We start from the raw sequence: 24,026 nt of genomic DNA, 5'->3' as shown, positions 1-24,026 counted from the left end.
CAAACGACTGGACCAGTATTCACCAAATTTAGCACACAGATACATCAGTTGTCTGGGAAGGTTTTAGACCGGGCCTCAACTCTCTCGGACGTACCGTTCCTTAGATAAAGTATTCCCAAAACAATGACCTGCATTAACTAATAAAAGCCTGCAAGTCTTTCACTCATATTCCAACTGCCATACACACGGTCACTCCACATGCGCACAGTGTTACTCCAGGTTTCCATAGCTGATATCCAACACTGATATCCATATTGAGATACACACATCAGAGGATTAAATACACAGCACAGTACACATCAGAAGAATAGATACACAACTCAGCACAGTATCACACATCAGAGAGTTAGATGTACAGCTCAGCACACACTAATACACATGAGAGGATTAGCACACAGTTCAGCATACAGTATCACACATCAGAGGATTTGGTACTCAGCTCAGCACACAACATCACACATCAAGAGATTAGCTACACAGCTTAGTACACACTATCACATATCAGAGCTTTACTACAGGTTTCCCTAACAAGCCATTTTTCTTCACTGGTGTAGGTCAGCTTCGAAGGGGCAGGGCACTGTTGGTGACACTGTTACACAAGTTCACATTCACACAGCTTTACTCCAGGTATCCATAACAACCAATCACAGGTTTTTCACTGATATCCAAACTGAGATACACATGATCACAATGCTTATGGGCACACACACACACACACACACACACACACACACACACACACACACACACACACACACACACACACAAACAACATACAAAATTGACCAGTGCAATACTGGTCAATTCTTATGGGACCACTGCATAAACGAAAAATGAAATCTAACCACTGGAAGCTGGGTCCTCCTGCTAGTATCTAAATAAATGGTAAGCCAGTAGAAGTCTCTTTCCCCTTTTTTTCTGTGAAGTAGTAATATTAGTTATTGTACTATATTAATGCAGTAACTTTAGTTCTATTGGTCTTGACACCTCATTCAGTTGTTAAGTTTTAACTTATATTAAAAACTTTTAACATGTAGGACTTTCTACAATGTCTACAAATACAGTTCAGGCCCATGGTTTTCCCGGCTAAAAATAATGACTTGTGGATCTGTGTCACTGCAGATTAATGGGAACTGATCCGCAGTACCTGCTTTGGCAACTAAACAGAGAAGAAAGCTGTCCGCTTTCAGAGGTGTCAGACCCCCATTTATGTAGTACTAGGATAGGCCATCCATTGTTTTGGCCCTTAAAACCCCTTTAATATGGACCTGGTATCAAACCACATGGCACAGTTGGAAGGACATAAAAAAAAATAATCTCCCAGGGACCCCATGTTGGCAAAGGTCAGTAATGCCTCATCTTCAGAAAGGCTTGATAAAAATTTGACACTTTCCCTCACCCACAGCACCGACTTCGGGTAGAAGTTCAAGGTGGGGTAAATTCGGAAGCCCATTTAAGCCCATCAAAGTGGCCACTAACATGGTTCCCCCATTACTCATGTCTAAGTTAATCAAACTAATGGGCATATATTAATTGGGAGGCCAGCTAGTATTTGGCAAACCAGTATAAATTTGGCCATACCCGTTGCCAGTAAAGAGAATTTATAGCACCCTCAGGTTGGCAAAACCGTTTCTTTGGGAGTATAACACTGGAGAAATGAAACAAGTACACGAACTTGGGTAAGTAGACCATATTGAACAGATTGATTAAAATCCAAAACAAAACCTATGCTGCTTGCCAATGGCAGCCACTAGGGGGTCTAAATTCAGTGCAGTGCACTTTTGATGAGGTAAATATGCCTGTACTCCAAAGTATTTAAACTGAGTAACTATATGATATGACACTGGTAGGGAATGTCTGGAATGGCAGGCATCATAACCGACTTGGTTCATTTCACCTGTAGACCTGGAAAGGAACCACACAGTTCAGTTGAGGCCAGGGAAGGATCATCACCTGCTATGTAGACAAGGATCAGCATATATGGGCACTTTCTGGGAAAGCACACCCCCAGGAATACCCTGAATAGTAGAGAATTGATAACTGACTAATGCCAAGAGTGCAATAGCAAGCTTGAACAATAACTGGTATAGATGTGTTTGGTTTTTTTTTTATCCCAAACTTAAAAATAAATGTCTCCATTCAGACGTTAATGTTTCAGCGTGCTTAAAGAGGATTTTTCACAACCTCTGTAAAGTTCAGCTCTGCATCATTTAAAGGTGGTACTTCTCTGATTTTGGCACAGCAGCTTCTCTGGCTTCCGCTCTTCCTGAGAAATGCATGCAGATTTGGTGCCTCATATGCTATTTAGGCTCTGTACTGTCAGGCAGCTGCATGCAAGGTGTGTTATTTTGCCCTTTGCCTGCTTCTGCCAGACACTGCCCACCTGACAGTACCAAGACTAAGTAGCATATCAGGCATGGAAACTTAATGCATTGATTACTCAGGAATGGTGAAAACTAGAGAAAAAATTCCAAATGTGTTGGAATCGGTGGAATGGAGCCTATTAACAGATGCTAAAAATTGGTGATGGTGAAATATAATACTTTTTGTGCTTTCTTGAGCAAATATGCTGCCTTTTCATACACATTGTTACAAACCTTATCAACGTTCTTCTAAAATATGCACCATTGGGTCTTTTGTGTCTTCCACAGGAGATTAGTTATCGAAACCAGCCGTACCCTGAAAGAACTTTTTCATGAAGCCAGAGAGAGGGCATCCAAGGCTCTTTGTTTTGCTAAAATGCTGAGAAAGGTACTGTATGTGTTTGAAGTATGTCTGACTTGACGCTCTGTTATAATCTTGGTCAATTTATTATTGTTTTTAAGATGTGAATATCCCTTTATTTATAAAGAGATAGCATATTGCTAAGTTTTGCCATCCCTATGTTTTTGTGGATGTCTGATCTCTGGAACTGGACAGCCATCCTGAGAGTGCCAGGTCACATCTATGCAGAACAAAACTGTGAACGGGATAGAGCTATTCCAGGTCACCACATTATTAAATGTAGTCATTAATGTAATAATGGTTTTTCACTGACTTTTCTTATATTAAGATTAATAAGAACTATATTAATATATTAATATTTTTCTTAATAAAGGAAAATGTTTGTTCTCGTACCGTGTTAGCCAGTGGGTAGGAAATATATAAAAACTTGATAGTCTTCAGTAGTTGATACCTTTTTAATGGCTAACTAATAATGATGACAGATTACAACGTTTCGAAACTCTCGGCTCCTTTCTCAAGTAAATTTAAAACCATTTCTGAAGGATGCATATTTATGTTCAAAAGGGCACATAGGGATGGAATTCTAGGAGGAAGGGGGGTAGAGGGTTATTAGTAATTGGTACAAACAATGTAAACAATTCCAGGTTTTTATCAGTTGTCAGGGTCTCAGGTCCTGGAATTGTTTACATTGTTTGTACCAATTACTAATAATCCTCTACCCCCCTTCCTCCTAGAATTCTATTCCTATGTGCCCTTTTGTACATAAATTATATATAATTATTATATATTAAATATTTCTTAAAGGAAACCTGTTAGGGGTCTGCTTAAATGTAATCTGCCTGTCCTCACAATTGTATGTAAATGAAGGCTTTATTTACTCTTATGCAGACTGCTGGAGTCCACTACTTTGGATTGCCCTCAATAAGGCAGAGGACAGTAAAGTTGGACATGTTAGCAGGGTTGCCCATACATTTTAGTCCATGTAGCAGTCATTACTTATGGATGGGAAGATAACTTGTCTTTGATTGTTTTCGAAGCTAACCAGTTTTATCTTTCCAGGATTTGGAGATTGCTGCAGAGTTTACTTTTTCTGCATCTGTGGGAGACTTGTTAACTTACTTAAAATGCAAGAACTATTCAAAGGTAAATGACAAGTACATGACCGTGTTTTATTATTTGAACATGTATTGTTTTTTTTTTTTTGGTTTTTTTAAACTGTAGTTCTTATTGTAGGATTTTTACAGTAATTAAGCATAACAAAAGAGGCCAGAGCCTTAACTCGCCAATAGTTGCAATACTTGTCCCAAGGAGATGGATGTCAGAATAGACTGGAATTAGGAAATAGCAGTACAAGTCCATGAAGTTACTGAGCTATCTTGTGCTCAATTCTATGAATTTTGCCTTTTTTTTTCTTCTTCTTCTTTCTGTTTGAAGTGAAAGTGTTGTTTGGTTACATGTGACTTCTAGCAAAGTGGCACCTTAAAGTTGGATTAGTAGCACAACTTGAGAAATGGAAAGTGAATACAAACTTTATTTAAAGTAGCCACAGATTTGTTTTGTAAAGCACCAAGAAAAAAAAAATATGTTGGTTGTCTTTGACCCATAAGTGTAAAACTTTCAGTACCAGTCCTATTTTTGTGTTCACTGACATGTCAGTCAGCATTTAGACTACTGTGGACCGACTATGTCAAACATTCTTACTAGCCTCTAACCATATTGACATTATTCAAGAGATAAGTGTTTGACCTCTGGTGGCCTGATCACTTGCGACACCTATAGATGATTAGAACATGGTGCACATATGTGACCTTGACTTGATTCACTTCCATTGGATGGCTGGATAAAATGAGACAATACTCACAAATGAGTACAAAAATACTAATTTTGAGCACTGATTACATTTTTTTTATATGCTTCAGCAGTAAGTGGTTGCCTTTCATCAAGACATATTGCCTTGTAAATGGATGACATGCTGCCGACAAAATGTAAAGTGTAAGAGAGGAGTTTTACCTCCTCACAATCATTGAACAGTGAAAATTAAAGGAAGAACTAGCACCAATTTGCGTTACATTGAGTTTGGTGACATTGTTTATGCAAGACTATGGTATGACTGGTGGTAGTATTTATGCAGAAATAAACAATGTGTGATACTAAAAATGGTTCTCTTTTTTCCATCTTCTTTTAGGTATTAGTTCCCACCCTAGAAAATCTGCATGTGTTTGTGCCAGATAATTTTTCTAAAGGAAGAACGGTTATTTTACAATTACTGAATGCTGCAGCCGGTATAAACTGTTCTAAGGACTGTGAAGATGTTGCATATGATTCATTTTTACTGATGACAAAGCAATCAGAGATGGACCAGCAGCAAGTGGTGGACGGCTGGGGTAGCTGGGATGGAGAGACTGTGAAAATAGTGCCCCCTGTAGAAACTGTTGACACTCTGAGAAGTATGCAGGTAAATGTCTGTTCAGCAAAAATTATTCAGAATATTTTGGCACTATTATTAACAATAAAAGCTCTGGTCATTTGTGTTTTTGTATTTTTTTTGTTTGGTTACAATGCCAGAAAATAACCTTTTATTCTGAATTTTACCCAAGGTTGATAATCTCCTGCTTGTGGTAATACAGTCTGCTCATCTGTTACGCACTAGAAAACTTTTTCAGAACTCAGTTGAGGACATCTTGTCTCTGAAGCTTGAACAGACATCCAGCCATCCAGTGATTGCAGAAGCTTTGCATCAACTCAAGGTGAAAGTGATTTCATATGTAGAATTTTTACGAAAAACACAACTTTTTTTTCAGCATTTTTTTGCTTTTTGTTTTGTTCTTCTCCAAATAGTGCTAGAGTTGTGTTAGTTCAAAGTCAATTAAAAAAAACTTTGAATTAACTTCATGATTTTATTTATATCCAATACTTTTTCAATTTATTCAAGGATGAGTGGTATAAAATAACAAAAGACCTATTACCCACTTGATTAATCTTCCACTGTTTCAGTGCTGGTGTTCCCTGAAGTCACGCAGAGATCTCATCTCAGATTTAATGTCCTCAGGAACATGCGGTTTTATATACCGCTAGAAAGCTGACAGCATGCTGAACTCAGTGCACTGTCGGCTTTCCCATTATGTTCAGAAACTGTGAAGAACACAGAACTAATCTATGAATGAGTACAGTCGGAGGGGAGGGAGGGGTATTTCCTACAGGTTAGCGTCATGGTTGGATGGTAAGGAACACCCCCTCTGACAGTACAGAGCTATAGACAGCACTGTCAGGAGAGACGTTCCTCACAGCCCAGCTAGACTCTCAGGAAGCGCTCTTCTGACAGTGAAGAGATATTGGTAACAGCATTGATATCTCTTGCCCTTGGGCACATAACGGGAAAGCTGACAGTGCGCTGAATTCAGATAAGTTAAAGGGGTATTCCTATGAATGTAACTATTTTTAAATTTGTAGATAATTAAAACTTAAATATTTTTGCAAGTATAAATAATTAAACATTTTGCAGAGTTTTAAAGATTTTCTCTAAATATCTTGTGGTCACAGTCTGTTGTCTTGATCAGTTGCTATTGGATACAACCAAGAATGCAGGAACTTTCTAAGGTCAGAAAATCTGCTATGATTTATTTCCTTATTATGGCTGTAGAAACCGTAGAAAGTTTCTGCATTTGTGGTTGAATCCATTGGCAACCGATCAAGACAACAGACTGTCATCGCCGAGATAGTTAGAGAAAATCTTTAAAACTCTGCCGAATTTTTAACTACTTATAATTGTAAAAATGTTTTGCTTTTAATTATCTACAAATATAGATATGATTATGTTCATGGGGATACCCCTTTAAGTCCCAGAATGTATGTTCCATGTAAAATAACAATTTATATTTTATATATAAAATTTGCACACTAGGTATAATAATCATAGATCTGTATGAAGATATGAATATATGCACCATATATACAGACAGGCGTGTTGAACACAGGGGAACAGTAGGATTGTATGTACTCTAAACTTTTAAATTAGATATTTTAAATGAGATTTTATTGATAGATGTTACTGTGGTACACACAGAAGGTTTGCTAGGAAAATGACACTTAGTAGAGATGAGCGAATAGTATTCGAAACTCTAGTTTGGAATACATCACTCCATAGGAATGAATGGAAGCGGCCGGCGCTTTACCCCTTGGTGTTCGGCCGCTTCCATTCATTCCTATGGGAGCGAGGTATTTGAAACTAGAGTTTCGAATACTATTCGCTCATCTCTAACTCTTAGAATTTGTTTTATTTTGTTGCAACAGAGCGATGCTTTGGACCTGTGCAATAAGATTAACAGCTGCATAGACCAGTTGGATCAGTTGTACAACTCTGAATTTGAAATTGAGGAGGATGAATCAGATTCTTCCAGCTTGTTGCAATATTATCGAGAAGCCATGATTCAAGGTTACAACTTTGGTTTTGAGGTAAGTTCAGCTGTGTAAGATACATGTTGTCCATCTGTTAAATTGGTCTATATAGGCAGATGACCTTCAGTTCTGAAAAACTTAACTATAAAATCTTACACTAATCTAAATTTCACTACTTTCTAAATTACATATTAATCAAAAGTACCTATTCATGCTGCCCCCTCCCCCCCAAAAAAAAATAAAAAAATCATGAGCTTGGCTAAGCTCTAGCCCTGGCAAGCGTTTATGATCGTGGAGTATGACGCATGTCATTGGCAGCAAAAAGGATATTGTGTGATAATGACTTACACATTGTAATTTTTATCACTCCTGACCTGGTAGTAAGTATATGAAGATAGAAATGGCCACAGACTTTGCTTTATTTTTAGGGTTGTGGTTTTCTGTGTAGTTCACTGCATGTGCTGTCAACAGCGACAAGATTTGAGGTGTGACTCTACTCAGAATTATATGACCACATATGTTACTAGCTTTACCAATTCCCCATGAATCTGTCAGCTCTAACTCTGCTTCTTGTAATAATTTACCTTAAACGGGTTTATCTACATTCAGTTACAGGAAAAAGGCTGTAAGCAGCTTCCTTTGTAAAAAATTAATTTTGTTAACACACTCAAATCCTTTAGCTACTTGAATTTCCAAAGCAAAATGTCACCATTTTCACACATTCGTAGGCAAGATCGCACACACAGAGAGCACTCTGCTGCCTTTGTGCATGGAAGATCTGCAGCGTGTTCCTCTAGTAGGTGCTGCAATAGAGACCACATGAAATTGGGTGGTTTTCCCTGTGATTTATCTGTAGGTTTGTGGACCTTGGGTGAATTTTCCATGCTACATGTTTGAAGCCTACAGCACATACAGTGTTGACCAAAAGTATTGACACCCCTGCAATTCTGTCAGATAATACTCATTTTCTTCCAGAAAATGATTGCAATCACAAATTCTTTAGTATTATTATCTTCATTTAATTTGTCTTCAATGGAAAACCACAAAAATAATTTTTTCATTCTCTTTTGTGTTTTTTCATTGAAAGCCAAATAAATGAAGATATTAATACCAAAGAGTTTGTGTTTGCAATTATCTGACAGAATTGCAGGGGTGCCAATACTTTTGGCCAACACTGTATCACTTTGCTACGGTTTTTAATTCTGTAATTCTAATCCACATTGCTACTGTAGCAGAGATTGCTGGAGAGATTATGGTCTGTGTAGAACTGCTATAAAGGAAGGGTAAATGCGAACACAGTGAATGTAAAAGTATTCAGCCCCCTTGAACTTTTCAACCTTTTGCCACATTTAAGGCTTCAAACATAAAGATATCAAATTTTAATTTCGGGGGGAAGAATCAACAAGTGGGACATAATTGTGAAGTGGAACGAAATTTATTGGATACTTTAAACTTTTTTAACAAATAAAAAACTGAAAAGTGGGCGTGCAAAATTATTCGGCCTTTTAACTTTTTTTTTTTCTTTTTTTAATATTTCATTTTTCTTTTTCTTTGGAACTAGCTATGATTCTTTTGTTTGCAGATGACAAATAATCTTAATTTCTTTTCTGTTTGCCATTTGAACAATATTAGCGATAGAGATGAGCGAGTACTGTCCGGATCAGCCGAACAGCACGCTCGCATAGAAATGAATGGACGTAGCCGGCACGCGGGGGGTTAAGCGGACGGCCGCCGTCAAAGCGGAAGTACCAGGTGCATCCATTCATTTTTATGGAGCGTGCCGCTCATCTCTAATTTGCAATGATCTGTATTCAGAGGAATGCTAGGATGAAAAAAAGATTATTCACTATTAGTATGTCTCTGTCTACCATGTTATAGTTCACGATCACACACTTTTACATTACAGATGAGTGGGATGTGGTATCCAAAACCTAAATACAAGCATTGGTTGACAAAATTAATTAATAAGATGGTAAACTATGTAATAATGATCAGAAAAACATCCTGCAAAGAAAGTACCAGTCAACAGATCATTGTGTTGCGATGAAGTAGAATACACTAGAAAGTGTTAGTTGACTAAAACAGAAAAATTAGACTTATGAATTTTACTTTGCTGTATACTGTAGGTGTAGTATAGTTCCTGTGTTTGACTTCATGTGCAGTTTTAAAAGCTCATTTTAAAGAGAGTTCTTTGAATTTTACGCTTCTTCATATATATATTTTCACAGATGTTTAAAAAACAGATTTTCACCATGAGTGTTAAATACCTGGATGAATATGTGCAGTTTTAGAACAGCTGATTTTTCTGCATTGTAATTGTGTACACGAGATGGTATTTATTTCTTTTTATTAAAGACTGTTTACATCTAAATGTTGCAAGCTGGCATTTTCCCATTGAGCTAGTATAACTTGTATCTTTTTAAAACAAGCTACAATTACTGATGTTAAGATTTTTTTTCTTCAAGTACCACAAAGAAGTTGTTCGTCTGATGTCTGGGAAATTCAGACAGATAATTGGGGAGAAATACATCAGCTTTGCCAGAAAGTGGATGAACTATGTGCTGACAAAATGTGAAAGTGGTCGAGGCACCAGACCAAGGTAATATAAATATATATGCGCTTCATTAAACAGGAAATTCAATTCAGACAGTTAATTTGCTGTCAGGCTTGGAGATGCAGATACGATAATAGATAGAGAAGTTATTGGTAAAGGGGTTTCCAGTTTTATATGTTTAACACTTAAAGGGTTTGTACCAAAAGCAGGAGTTGTAAGCTGTACGCAGGGTAGGTGTTCATTACCTAATCACTGATTGTCCTACCACTGGGCACTGGGACCTCAGGACTCCTTTCAGTCTTTTATAAAACTGATAGTGATGGCTGTATACATTCGTACCTTTCTGAGTTCCATGTACTTTTGAATGACACTGAGTTACCTAATGAATTGTGATTCTGGGACAACTCCTTTACTTATTATTATTATTATTATTATTATTATTATTATTATTGATAATAAATGTTGCACATCTTTCTAATATACTATGAATTAACATCATTTTTGAGATACCAGTAAGCATGAGCAGATTGGGAACTGAAAGTGGCCCTGGAATTTTTTTTATTTATTTAAAGTGGCCCCATTTTATAAGTGGCTCAATGAAAGTGGGAGGAATCAGTACAAGTAGGCAGGGCTTTTATTAGCTTTTCCATGTACAGTAATGCTGTGTCAAGTAATTTTTCACAGGGTTGCTTTACATGGAGGGAGAGGTAGCAGTCATATGTAAGTTACCATGTCAGAATGAACATACATTACATAGGACTGCTGCCTCTCCCTAGTTGTAAAGCAGTTCTGTATAAAGTAATTTTATATAGGACTGTTTTACCATATGAGACTGAAACTGACTTACACAGGACTACTGCTTCTCATTTCATGTAAGCCAAACATTTATATGTAAATAAAGTGTATCATTGTACTGAAACTGTTAATGAAGATCTTCACTATTGTAGATGGGCAACACACGGATTTGACTATCTCCAAGCCATTGAACCAGTGTTTATTTCAGCTCTTCCTGAGGATGACTTTCTGGTATGCTTTGTTTTTTTTAAAACTTGTTCTCAAGATTTGGTTTTATACAATATTCTGGAGTAAATAATTCCAAGATATATTATCTCAATTGTTTTTTTCAATTCTTTCACCTAGCAAACTATTATTTATGTTACTCTTTATTTCATGTGAAGGAGATTTACAGCTTTTTCACTTACCCCTTTTCACACTCAAAAGACCTAAAAGACAGACACCACTAACTGGAAGTTTGTCTGTCTAGTCATCTGTGAATTCTGTCACTGGGGAAAAATGTGGGACTGCCCAAAATCCTCAGCCAATCTTGATGTTGATTTGTTTGGCTACCAAAATAATGAAACTTCAGGCATCTATAGTCTTATGTCGCAGCCATATTTTCAGCGCTACAGACCAGAAAGAACCTAATAATTTTGCGATCTGGAAAGATCTCCCCATTCTTTTAAAGCCTTCTGCTTCACTCAATATACATTACACTATGGTTATATACAATGAAAATTAGTCTAATTAAATATATTAAGAGTTGGTTGTGGACACTAGCTAATAATGGGTTTTTATTGTATGTGTCCATTATGTGTTTCCTTGGTTATGTCTTATCTTTGTCTTTTATTTCTGATTTGTTTAGAGTTTGCAAGCACTCATGAATGAATGCATTGGCCATGTTATTGGAAAACCCCATAGTCCTGTCACAGGTTTGTACCTTGGTAAGATATTAACAATTTTAGATTTTCTTTTCTTTTTTCATGTTGTGTTTGTTCTTATTTAGTAAATATAAATGTTTCAGCAGGAATTGTGTAAAGTGTACATTACTGCTTGATAGACTGTGCAGGGTCCTGGTCTCACAGCATCATAGATATCTCATGTTATTGTACAATGAAGGAGACAGCAGCTCCCAATATCTTGTATGAATATAGTATTTTAAGTCTGGGCCCCAGGACAACTCAAGGAATTACATCTGACATACAGTCTGTATGTCACAAAATATGCCATCTGAAACAGTTCTTAAAAGAGTTGTCCAGTCTCAATAAATAATGTTATAGTTTGTCTAATAAAATAATACAATTTTCCAGTATTCTTTCTGTATCAGTTCAACACAGTTTTCTAGATCTCTTTTTGCTGTCATTGTTTACTTCTAGTGGACAAAAATCAGTCCTTGGTCACGTGATGGATCATGAAACCAAACGGATCACGATTACTGCTATTACTGATATCATCGCAGGGTAACAGCACTGGACATTAACTGTGGTCCACAGCTCTGTAGGCACAATCACTGTTAGGATTGTCTACTGGACTCCATTACTCCTTCTAAGCATAGAAAGAACAGAGAAATAAATTCTTAAATGAAAGGTTATACTGAATCTTTCCCCCACATAACTATAAATCATTCCGTGCAGCTTTTCCTGCTCTATAACATGAAGCCTGTAAATTAGATTGCATTTTCCTGGTAACCTGTTTCCTTTTAGACTTATTCCCTATACACAGGAAGAGGATACATTTTCGTTCGACAGGTGGTTTGTCCTTTAGGACCCCCAGCATTCATGAGAACAGGGATTTATGTCCTGTACATGGAACGGTAGTGTGCTTGTCTGACTCCTTCTCATTTCTCTTGGGCTCCTGAAACGTGATCTTGGGCAGTCCCATATAAGTAAATGGAGTGGTGGTCACACATGCACACAATCCTACTAGTCATATGGGATTCTTTTGGGTTCTTGCAATCTTCCTGTTCTTGTGGGTGTGGAATAACTTTTAAGCTTCTTTCAATTAAAAGGGAATGTATCGCCAGAAAATTACCTTTTTTATATTCAACATATTTTAAGACTTTTTGACAATGTTGTTTCTAATTTTTCACATTATCTAGATTAAAATAAATAAATAAAAACTTCTAACTCTTGCCAGTAAGCCTAAAATAGTTTGTGACTTCCTATCTCCTGCAGATGGACAGTGTGCCATATACACAATGGTCTGGAATAAATGCTATTGACATTTATGGGAGAGTTTTCTTGGCATGCTTTGTAACCTGTGCATAGGTCATTGCACAGAAGGGGAGTAGCTGTGAAAACACATTTTGTAATTGGTGAATTCTGTGTCTTCCACACATGCATAATAGCTGTGATCATCAGTTTGCCGAAAAGTGATCTAGCTGCTGCAAAGAATTATCTTAGAGAAAACAGGAAGTTTCCTCATATTATTGGCTTGGTGGCCAGAGTCACAACGACAGGAATTTTAGGACTTCCAAACCTAGCATAGCTTAAATTTAAAACATGTCCTTGTTGTCGTGTTTTTTGGGGTTTTTTTTTTGTAAAAAACACTGATCTTCTGTTCCACTAAAGATTATTAATGTGCAGATCTTCTCACTTGACAGCAGTGATAAGGAAAATATTTAAATGTGTGGCTTTGCAGCTGCATTGGAAAAAAAAGCTCAATGTGAATGGAAGATTGTTTTGTTATTAATGTGTTTCCTGGGCAGTGGCACAAAGATGAGTTTTATTGACAACAATAGCATCTTTCATCCCATTTTATTATTTGGTTACATATTTAGCTGCTGCTGTATCTCTGCAATACATATATTATGGAGAAAGCAATAGAAGTGAATGGGAGGCGAAAAACGTGTCACTTTTTTTATTGCGTTTTTTTTTGTAAAAAAACACACCGAAAAAAGCGACTCGTTTTTTTGTGACCATTCACTATAAGGGAGGGGAAAACCGCCTGACGTTTTTTGAAGCTGTTTTTACAAAAAAAACGCTCCAAAAAACGCGGCAAGGTCCAAAACCGCTTCCTAGTTAGGAAGCGTTTTTTTTCTGGACCAAAATACGCCACACGTACTGTAATTTACGTGTGAACTAGCCCTTAGAGTGCAGCATATACCTGTTGCCACACACTTAGTTTAGACCATTTTATCTTGTGGTTATGCAACTTTTAAACAATATTTATTAAAAGTTAATTTTTAATGCACTTTATATTATTTTGGTATACGCTTTACTTAGATGCATTACCCTATTTATCTTATCTGTTTATAGTTAAGATCAATGGGATAAGCCATGTGATTAAAATGTACCAAATCGTCATTTATTTCCAAGCAAATGGAGTACATACTATTTCATGGAGAGTAGATTGTCTGAACATTCTTAACAATTACAGAAGCTAATAGGGTTGGTGAGTCTAGGTTTCCTGACCCCTGTACTCAACATAGGTGGGGGTCCCAGAGGTGACACATTTTTTTGTTGCTGGAATCATGACTATATATTGACTAAAACTGGTAAGAAAGTTGATCACTTTTACACCAGTGACTATTTCTATTACTTGTGTAGCACCAACATATTCCGCAGCGCTTTACAGACATTGTGGTCACTGTCCCATATAGGTCTTCCAATCTAAATTCCCAATCAATCTGTCTTTGGATTACATTGACACTGAATGCAAATGGAACAGATACTTAAATGTACACGCCAGTGACATGTATTCCTTGCGTTCATGTATTTATAATAGATTTGGTTGACCTTTAAATGATGACTGTAGTAGCAGAAGTATTAGTAAATGATCTTAATCTTCATACTGTAGGCCAGTTTGTTAATTTATATTTGCATGCCATTTAATTAACCTCATTTAAAGTTATGATGTGTTGTTTTTAGCTCCACATCGCAATAGTCCAAGACCTGTAAAGGTGCCTCGATGTCACAGTGATCCACCAAATCCCCATCTGAACACGCCTGCACCTGAAGGATTTAGGTATTTGACAATTCTTTATGTTTAAGTTATTTCTGTGTAAGATCCAACAGAATTGTCCATTTCTGTTAGTAATGCCAGTTATGCAGAGATCATGTCTTACCCCTGAGGGATGTAGTAAGATTTCTGCAACTTCTTATGGATAATGTTTGAATGGGTAAGAGACTATATCAACTCAATTTGATTTTATTCTTGAGGATATTTGTGGAGACTCTCTCCATCTAAGGCTCTTATTCCCCTGTGCGTGACGTTGTTTTGTTATGAGTGTCCATTATTGTACTCCTATGGTCCTTTCTTGAATATGGTAATATGCATTAATTTGCCTTATGAGCTCTTGGCATATATAGTAAAAGAATCTGTATACAGTGGAGGTTTATGGGTTTGTTTTTCAGTTTCTGAGAAAGCATAGCAGACTGCACAATTCTATAGAGCATTCCAGTAAATTAAGGCATACTTGCATAGTAACATTGGACATACAATTCCAAGATGGAAATTAAATACGCTGATCCACACAAGGGTGGATATTCTTGGTCTTTTATCCACTACATTTATGTATGTTATTAGTATGTATTATATTCTGGTATATTTTGGTAGTCAAAAAGAGTATAAGACTTATACGACTACAGGTAGACCTTGATGTCTGAAGCCTGGACATCATTTCTTTTCAAGGCATATTAAATTTCACTTAAATAATTTATTTTATTTTATTTTTATTTTTTTTTTAGTGATAGTAGTTCAGATCCTGTTGGACATTGAACAGTAGTTGAATAATACTCAAAAAAGCAGTATAACATTATACTATTACAAAAACCCAAAGAGTTCATATAAATTCATAGTTAGATTCATGATGCAGAGGACGTGCAACTGCATATACGGTAAATATTTGACTGTGTTTTCAACTTACAATACCTTTGGAAATAATACAGATAGAACTGCAAGTCCTCTTTCATACAACACCAGACTCTTATCTCAGGCATTATAAAATGTGGAAAATATAACTGACCCTCCCCCACACTCACTTTTTCTTCATTTCATGCAAGCCTGTACACTGTGAAAAGCAGCGATAGCTCTCAACAGGGAAGCAAATCAAAAGTCTATTAGAAAATGTATTAATGACACAAAAATCAAGTTACACTTTAATATATAAAACTTTTTAAAAACTCTCCTTTAGTTAGTCCCCTTTCTCGCAATATCTTCTTAAACAGTACATGCAGGTATAAAAAGTGTCGAAAATTAATTTAGAATGCACCATGTACTCCATTTTGTGGTACAAATTCCAATATGTTTGTCATGTTTTAGTAAATACAACCCATTGTTTCTTGAAGTAATGTGTCTTTATTTAAAGGGATTCTTATATTTAGAATACCCTTTTTAAATTAAATACACATAGGATTAGCCTTAAAGGAGACCTTTCACCAATTGGCCCACATGCGGTTTTATGTCCCGCTAGAAAGCTGACAGTGCTCTGAATTCGACTTTCATGTTCTGTGCCCCGGGTGAAGAGCTATCGGTGCCGCTACCGTAGCTCTTCACTGTCAGAAGGGCGTTTCTGACAGTCAGCCAGGAACGCCCTTCCTCACAGTAGCCTATAGCGCTCTACTGTGAGATTGGGATGGAATGCCTCCCTCCCTTCCTGATAGTGCTTCATGAATTCAGCGCACTGTCAGCTTTCTAGCGGTATATACAACCGCATATGCCCCAAGTGGTGAAAGTCCTATTTAAGAAAGACTATTCTCTTACCTTTATTATTCTGATCTGCGCCGTCGTTCCTGAGAAATTTCTTCTTTCTTCCTTATGTAAATGAATTTTCTCGTAGCCCTGGGAGCATTCCCAGAGCGGAGGAGAAAACAAGAGTCGTTGCTGGAGAGTTTTCAAGCAGCATTGGGGACGCCCCCCAGTGCTGTTTGAGCACAGGGAAACTTCCATAGGGCTGCGAGAAAACTCATTTACATAAGAAAAAAAAGAAGATATTTCTAAGGAACGGCGGTGCGGATCAGAATAATAAAGAGAAGAATAACCTTTCTTAAGGATATTCCTGCGTGTATTTAGTTTAAAAAGGGTATTCTAGTGATAGAATCCCTTTAAAATGTTAAATGATCATAAATATTTATTGACCTCATTCTATACACTTTCCAAGTAATTTTTGTATATCTGGACATTTGCTTCTATTAACTACATTGTTACTTAGCTTTACTGTGATTGATCCAGTATAAATACACATCCAAATCATTACAGCATTTTTATGGTGTTTATCATCAGATGTGTATTTGTAGCATTTAATATTACTTTTTTTTATGTGCATTTTCTAAAACATGTCAATCGATGGTGACTTGGATGGATAGATGAATGCATTATTTGGTGAGGATCATATGGTTAGCCAATACACGCACTTATAAAATCGAATGTTGAAAACTGCAGGGGCCAACAGAAAAATCAGCAGATTGTGGCACAGCAAAAAGCACTCAAATTATAGGTGGTTTTCACGATGTCAACTTGCAGAGGGGCATGCTGCAGAACTTTCCTAATGGGAATTCTACAGTGTCCATATTGTGTCCCCACCTTAAACATATAATCGCTAGATGTACATTTATTTTGTAACCCATAGGATCCTCCTGCCTGTTCCTTACCTTCTAGAACTATTCTTGTTCTTTCTCTTCTTCTCACAGCAATCGTGTTTTCTCATGTGATGTGAAGTTCTATTCCAACACAACTGCTGGTCTCCCTATTCCTCTTTGTAGTGATTCTACAAAAATTCTACAAAAATCCATCAGCGTTACAAATGATATCAGGTAGTGCCACAGCTTGTTAGGTCATCTACTATAACTTCTGGCTGCACACTAATTTATTTTACTTGCTTTCTTATTTATTTGCATCCTTGAGTTAGAGCCCTAAAAACCATTAAATGCTATACAAGAATGCCATTAAAATCTACAGCTGCTGGTCCTGTACTTACATAAACTTGTGTAAATCTGGGGGGCAAAGCTCATAGCCTTTTGTAGAATTTTTGGACAGGTCCTTCACTTTGTGACCCTTAACAGTTGTATCCTGGGATTTTTTATTTATTTTTTAATAAAGAAGTTTACATACATATGGCATTATCAAAAATATCCTACAAATTTCTGAATATAGACTATGCGCAACACATGGGACAGAAGCCACTCTGTGCCTACTGACTACAAACCCACGTGTAGTTGGATCCTGCACTGATGTATTATTTTAATCTGCTCCTGAACACCGTAGAGGCATCTGTGGTCAGAGCAGGTGAGCACTGTCCACACACAGTATATTTTTTTTATATTTGTATATTCTACATTGTTATATATTTTTGAAGAGATTTCTGGATTCCATTTTCTCCCACAATCACAGCTTGTCACTGTGAGAGGTAGGAGGAGGAAGAATACACATTTATGCAAAAGAGAATACTTCACCATAAAGCTGAGAGTGCAGATCCTCAGGGAGGCATGTGACGGAAAACAAATCTTGGAAATACAGAGAAACATTAATGAATGTATTTAAAGTCCCTATTAGAAAGGCCAATAATCAGGGTACGTATTCGGGAACAAGCACTCCTTGGAATCTGATTTCTGAGAATTCCCTGTTTAAGGGTTCTGCCTTACAGTGCTGCCAATGCAGTTATAGTTGCATTCAGTCCTAGGACCTCAGATGCCTTCACTTTGTGAAATATAGATTCATAAAACCCAATTTTAATAGGGACAAATCTGTTCTGCGTACAATATACTACAGTGATTATGGGTGTCATGAGCAACACCTTCAACTCTGCTTATGTCCCCTTTTGCCCCACACATTCTCAAAAATGTCCCTTTGTGCTCCCACACCGTATAGTGCCCCCCTGATTGTAACCCGCACAGTATGTATAAAGTCTCCTCAATATTCGCCTTGCTCCATTTGCCTGCAGTCCATGCCAGTTTCTGCAGCTGGCAGACTAGGAGTAACATGCACAATGTATTAGTCACTATGTTGTCCCTGCCTGCTCCTAAGCTACCACCGGGAGAGACTGAGGCTGAATGGTGAAGCAGGAAGTAGAAGGCTCCATGTAATTCCTGCAAGACAACACCCAGAAAACCGGACTGTCCCACTGAATCTGGGATAGTTGGGAAGTATACGGATTAATTCCAGGCTATTTCTCATTGCAAGACATGTGGTAGGATCAAAGCCACTCATCCAGTAATGAGAAATAATTAATTGATGGCTAAATCAATAATGGCTTACTTTTATTTTCAGTAATGGGATACACATTTTACTAAGCCTGTAGACCAGAGGTTTTCAGTTTAATGGCTGTTTGCTCACAGGTGAAATGTATAGTAATATGTGGGCTAAGCATTATTGCAACAAAAAGAAAACAAAAATCCAAAACATGGAGTTCTTATTAAAAATAAACACACCACGTGAACCCAGTCTGTTTGTGTTGCCGAACAGCTGAGCAATGAGCAAATTCTTGTTGGTCCACCAGTTGCATCCTTTACGCAGACAATTGGGGGAGGACCAATCACAGTAGCAATAGTTTCTCCCTTGTTCAGCTTGCTTCGGTTTCTGTATTACACAGCTTGTTTGTTAACTGTGCTCACCCTGGCCAGTACCTGTTCAATCCCCTGCTGCTCCAGCACTATCAAACCAGTGGTCCCTACTTGGTCACTGCTGACTAACCTAGTAATAATGTGCTGTACATGGACACATGATCACTGTAGGCAATTACTGGTTGCGCTGGTGATGCCGACACTCAGTTTTGAGTACTTGCAGGGCACTTCATCACTACAAAACAGTATTGGACCTGCTCATGACCAGTTAATTGTAAATCCCAGACACCACCTATCTGTAACTGGCAAACATGGCATAATAAATTTTCCCCATAATATCATAAGTCAGTGTTGATTCCTGTTATCTGATGCTCTAACACTTGAAAATCAGTCTTTCCTAAATCTACAGAAGAACATTGTCTGAATCCCAACAAATGCATGATACAAAATACTTTCTCGTTCACATCTGCGCCCAGCACTCCGTACTTCAGGTTTCCTGCATAAAACAGAGCAGGAGACGGAAACCTGCAGGATTCTTTCTCACCCATTCATTTGAAAGGGTGAGAAAGCTGTCCGGCCGTGAACGGCGGTGAGCGTTTTAGGCTCTCTGCCGCGAAACCGGGTTTTATAATCCGGACACAGAGTCGGACATGTAGTACTCTGTGTCCGGATTTAAAAAAACGGTTTCGCGGCGGAGAGCCTAAAACGCTCACCACCGCTCAGGGCCGGACCCGGTCTGTGGTTTCCGTCTTCTGGCATGCAGAAGACGGAAACCACAGAACGGACAGCTGAACGCAGGTGTGAACCTAGCGTCAGTGGTTTTGTTGGTGCAGACATCCTAGGATCTTCCCTCCTATTTGAGTGCTGGATATACAATAAATCTATCAGTCTGTTTGCACATATTTGGGCAGAATTACTTGTCCGGTTTTAATTTTTTGACAGTGCCAAGTTCAACTTGCCCCATTTTAAAACTTTCTAGCCTAACAGTGGCTGATGCTGGTTAACAAATTAGAGCACTAAATCTACACTTGTACCAAAGTCTATACCACTTAACATTTGCTTTACTTTAGGTTAATGTTCTCATTTTAAGTGCTACTCCTTTCCAGTAAGTCATCACCCATTCCCGTCTACTAAGCACCACCCAAGGCAAGAGATGTATCTAAAAATGTGTTGATATTTTTTGCTGCTTTTGGCCATGGCTTTTCACCCAAACCTATTTGTAATATATTCATTTCTTTGTACAGGCAATCCTAAAATTTACCAGTTTGACTATTCTTGCATGTTCATTTTTGCATTGCCTGTGATATATTACCTTGCTATGCCTGAAATGTTTGTTTTTAAAATTATTGTATCTGATACATATTGCTAAATATTTTTTGGTGCATGACTCCTTTCTGCTGCATTCCCTGTATTTTTATTTGCACACGTTGCTAGTTTTAGGACTCTTAAACTGATAAGTGACTTCTTCTATTCCGGTATTTCTCATTGCAGCTTTTTTTTTTTTTTTGTTCTGGTCTGTTTTACAACCAGAGCAACAGATAGTATTCAACCTTAACTGTCATCTTAATGTTCCAGTAGTTTTCTTTATTTTATTTCTTGTCAAACAATATATTTATTTATTTATTTGTTTTAATTTTGCTATTATCAGATCAGTGGGGACATAGCAGGCACTCTTGCTGATCTTCTCCACATAGTCACATGTAGGCCATCTAGGTTTCATTTACAACCAGCACTGTTAATAACGTGATATTTTATTTTGTGTTATGATACAGTGTTTATAATGATTTTGTGACAGATGTCTTGCTGTTTTTTTTGCAGGGGTTCAAGTGTCCCAGAGAATGACAGACTAGCCTCCATTGCATCAGAGTTGCAGTTTAAATCCCTAAGCCGACATTCAAGCCCAACAGAGGAGAGAGAAGGTAATGATAATTGTATAAAGATAACCACGTTTCTTTGGATTTCCTCTTTATTAACGTTATAATTGTCTTATGTGTTTAAGAGCCTACTTATCCAAAAGCAGACCAAGGAAGTTCTACAAGACGAAGTTGGGAGCTTCAGAATCTAATCAGTCAGACTCGAGGTACGCTTGGGTGGAAGTCCACCCCACAACTAACAGGCTACATTACAATTAGTATGAACATTGAATTGTTGGAGGAAAATGTGGGTATGTGGCACATAAACAGACATAAATTCTCCAATGAAAACGTTGCTTATATGTTACCCTGACGATGACCAAAGCATTTGAAATAATTTCTGCTTTAGCTTACCAACATGTCCAGATAGTCTTATTAGATTTTTTGGAGTGAGGTATTAAAGTGAGCGTCTCCTAGCCATTATACGTATTTTTTTTTTTTTAAAAAAAGGTACTTAGAATAATCCCAATAGTAATTTATTTATTATATTTACACAGACATTGCAGCCAGGCACCGACCTTTAGATGCTGTCTATAAAACAATTGTGTTATTTGAGGATCAAAGATACAATGAACTGAGAAGGAGAAACATCATAGGACAAGTCTGTGATACTCCAAAGTCCTATGATAACTTCATGCATGTTGGGATGAGAAAAGTCACATTCAAATGGCAGAGGGGAAACAAAATTGGTAAGTTAGTACTTATATTGTTTTGATAATAGTTTCAAGATATTTGAAGGAATTCTGAGGGTTTTGCAATCAACAATGTCATCTAAACCATTAAACTCGAGTATTGTGTGATGTTCACAATGTAGCTTGCTATATATATACCGTGTGTATATGTATGTGTGTGTGTATATATATATATATATATATATATATATATATATATATATATAATTTTTCGCACTAATTTATACTACCTCTTTCATTGTATAGGTGAAGGTCAATATGGGAAAGTCTACACATGCATTAATGTTGATACTGGAGAGCTCATGGCTATGAAAGAGGTAAGTTTGATGGTGAATTATGTTTTCTCCCCAATTCACAGTAATGAAAACATAACCCCGGAACCGCATTAGTAAAAAACTGTATCTTGATATTTGTATGATTGTAGGATAAACAACTTTAGTTGTAGCATAGGATATGCCATAAATGCATGATAGATTTGAGCCCATCTATCTCGAGAACGGGACTCCATCTGCTCCAGAACATGAATGGAAAGTGGGCAGCACATGCGCACATTTGTTAGTTCAATTGTACATGAGTTACAGAACAGATGGGACCCTGTTCCCAACATAGATGGACCTGTCAGGTATTTATGGCATATCCTATGGATATAGCCAGAAATACTGAAATGGGAAACACCAAGGCAGTGTGCTGTCAGAAAATGACTTAATTAATCAAGTTTTATTTTAAACATATTTTTTTAAATTTTTTGGTGAGGCCATATAATATGCTGAGACTTCCTGTTTTCTGTAGGAAATTTCCTTGCAACAGCCGCCTCACTTATTATACTGATGGCTATGAAATATATGTAGATAAGACACAGAATCCATCAGTCGCAATATTTTTTTCTTCTACTTTTCCAATTTAATAGCTATATTTAAAAAAACAAAAAACAATCCTTTAAAGTAGAGGCCTATGATACATATGTAGTCACACTAATAATTTAACACATCCACCATTGACTTCTAGAACCTGATATGAATAAGTTAATGAAATCCTCTGCTGATTTTGCTCTTCATTGAGATATTGTTGCCTAGATACAAAACAATTTATTCTGACCTACATTCAGAAGAATGAGTCAATCCTGACAGCAGTGAAAGCCTGTTCCCAAGATACTATTTAGTAACAATGTGAGAGCTTTGGATCATTCTCTGTAAAGACTAAAGGAACAGGCATGAGCTTTGTGAAGCTTGGCAGCAGAACAAAATTGGCTTTCACTAATGACAATAATAGTAGAAATATTGCATTACATTACTTGCCCTGTCTAATTAAACACACACAAATTTGGCAAATGTGGCAGAAAAACTCATCTAATTCTATTTATAAAACTGAATGCAGCACTATCAGGCACATTCACTTATTAAAGGTTTAAAACATCTGGTTACTACATAAAATTTAATGGCTATTGGTCCTGACTTGACAAGGTTTTATGCTATATTAATTTTGATGCACTGTCCTAGCTGAGGAACTCATGGATGATTGATGGGGAACAATAGAAAGGGAAAAAATATTGTGGGTATTTCAGATGAAGTTAAATAGCCTGTTCTTTTACATTAAAGATGCTTAGAATGATTTACAAAATATACTGGACACTGTCACATTCACTGCCCGTAACTAGTCATTTCTCTGGTCAGTAATTGGTCAAGTGGTCACTTTGATGTGTTCACAGGAACCAGAGTATGACTTTTTGCATTTTTCTTTTTTATTACTAATGTAACATGTTTTGAGTATTTTTTGTCCCTTTTAAAAGTTTAATTAGGGGCAACGTGGTGGCTCAGAGTTTAGCAAAGCAGCCTTGCAATGCTGGAGTCCTCTTTTTGAATCCTGCTAAGGACAAACATCTGCATGGAGTTTGTATGTTCTCCCCGTGTTTGCGTGTATTTCCTCCAATACTTCAAAGACATAGTGATAGGGCAAAAATGTACATTGTGAGCCCTATATGGGAATCACAATCTACATTTAAAAAAAATATATAATTTTCTTTATTGTAATTTTATCTAATTGATTTTTTTTTTTTTTTTTTTTTTTTTTTTTTATAAAGATCCGCTTTCAGCCAAATGACCATAAGACAATTAAAGAAACTGCAGATGAACTGAAAATATTTGAAGGCATCAAACATCCTAACCTTGTTCGCTACTTTGGTGTGGAACTTCACAGAGTAAGCATTCTGTCTAAATATAATCTTATGCTGTTTGAAGTAGGTAAATTTACATATAGATTAGTCTTAAATATAAGTTTAAACAGGGACCATTGTACTTAATAAATAGCAGAGAAAATTTTTAATGGATGTTATCAGAGATTGGGTGTCTGCCATTTTTATAGTGAAACCAGCAGAGAGAAAAGTTCTCCGGGCAGGACTTTTCTCTCTGCCAATTTCTTGTGGTTTCTGCGGTGAGTCTCCGACACAGATGTAATGACTCCATCTCTCTACATGTCT

General features: G+C 37.0%; 1 protein-coding gene across 3 annotated transcripts in view; it reads left to right on the top strand.

Moving 5' to 3' along the window:
* The window catches only part of MAP3K4 (mitogen-activated protein kinase kinase kinase 4), a 91,723-nt gene that overhangs the window by 55,819 nt on the left and 11,878 nt on the right, over positions 1-24,026 (top strand). For 2 of the 3 annotated variants that reach the window (XM_075267846.1, XM_075267845.1), the window contains 15 exons: positions 2,652-2,751; positions 3,784-3,867; positions 4,910-5,179; positions 5,322-5,471; positions 7,015-7,176; positions 9,585-9,718; positions 10,621-10,699; positions 11,316-11,394; positions 14,320-14,416; positions 17,080-17,202; positions 20,767-20,867; positions 20,948-21,028; positions 21,359-21,550; positions 21,800-21,870; positions 23,631-23,747. In XM_075267846.1, coding sequence (XP_075123947.1) covers positions 2,652-2,751; positions 3,784-3,867; positions 4,910-5,179; positions 5,322-5,471; positions 7,015-7,176; positions 9,585-9,718; positions 10,621-10,699; positions 11,316-11,394; positions 14,320-14,416; positions 17,080-17,202; positions 20,767-20,867; positions 20,948-21,028; positions 21,359-21,550; positions 21,800-21,870; positions 23,631-23,747 — 1,840 coding nt within the window. The remainder of the gene's footprint in view (positions 1-2,651; positions 2,752-3,783; positions 3,868-4,909; positions 5,180-5,321; positions 5,472-7,014; positions 7,177-9,584; positions 9,719-10,620; positions 10,700-11,315; positions 11,395-14,319; positions 14,417-17,079; positions 17,203-20,766; positions 20,868-20,947; positions 21,029-21,358; positions 21,551-21,799; positions 21,871-23,630; positions 23,748-24,026) is intronic. The other variant, XM_075267847.1, reaches the window with a different exon arrangement.

Source organism: Leptodactylus fuscus, chromosome 3 (assembly GCF_031893055.1).
Source record: "Leptodactylus fuscus isolate aLepFus1 chromosome 3, aLepFus1.hap2, whole genome shotgun sequence".
NCBI lineage: Eukaryota > Metazoa > Chordata > Amphibia > Anura > Leptodactylidae > Leptodactylus > Leptodactylus fuscus.
This window is presented reverse-complemented; position numbering and strand designations above follow the sequence as displayed.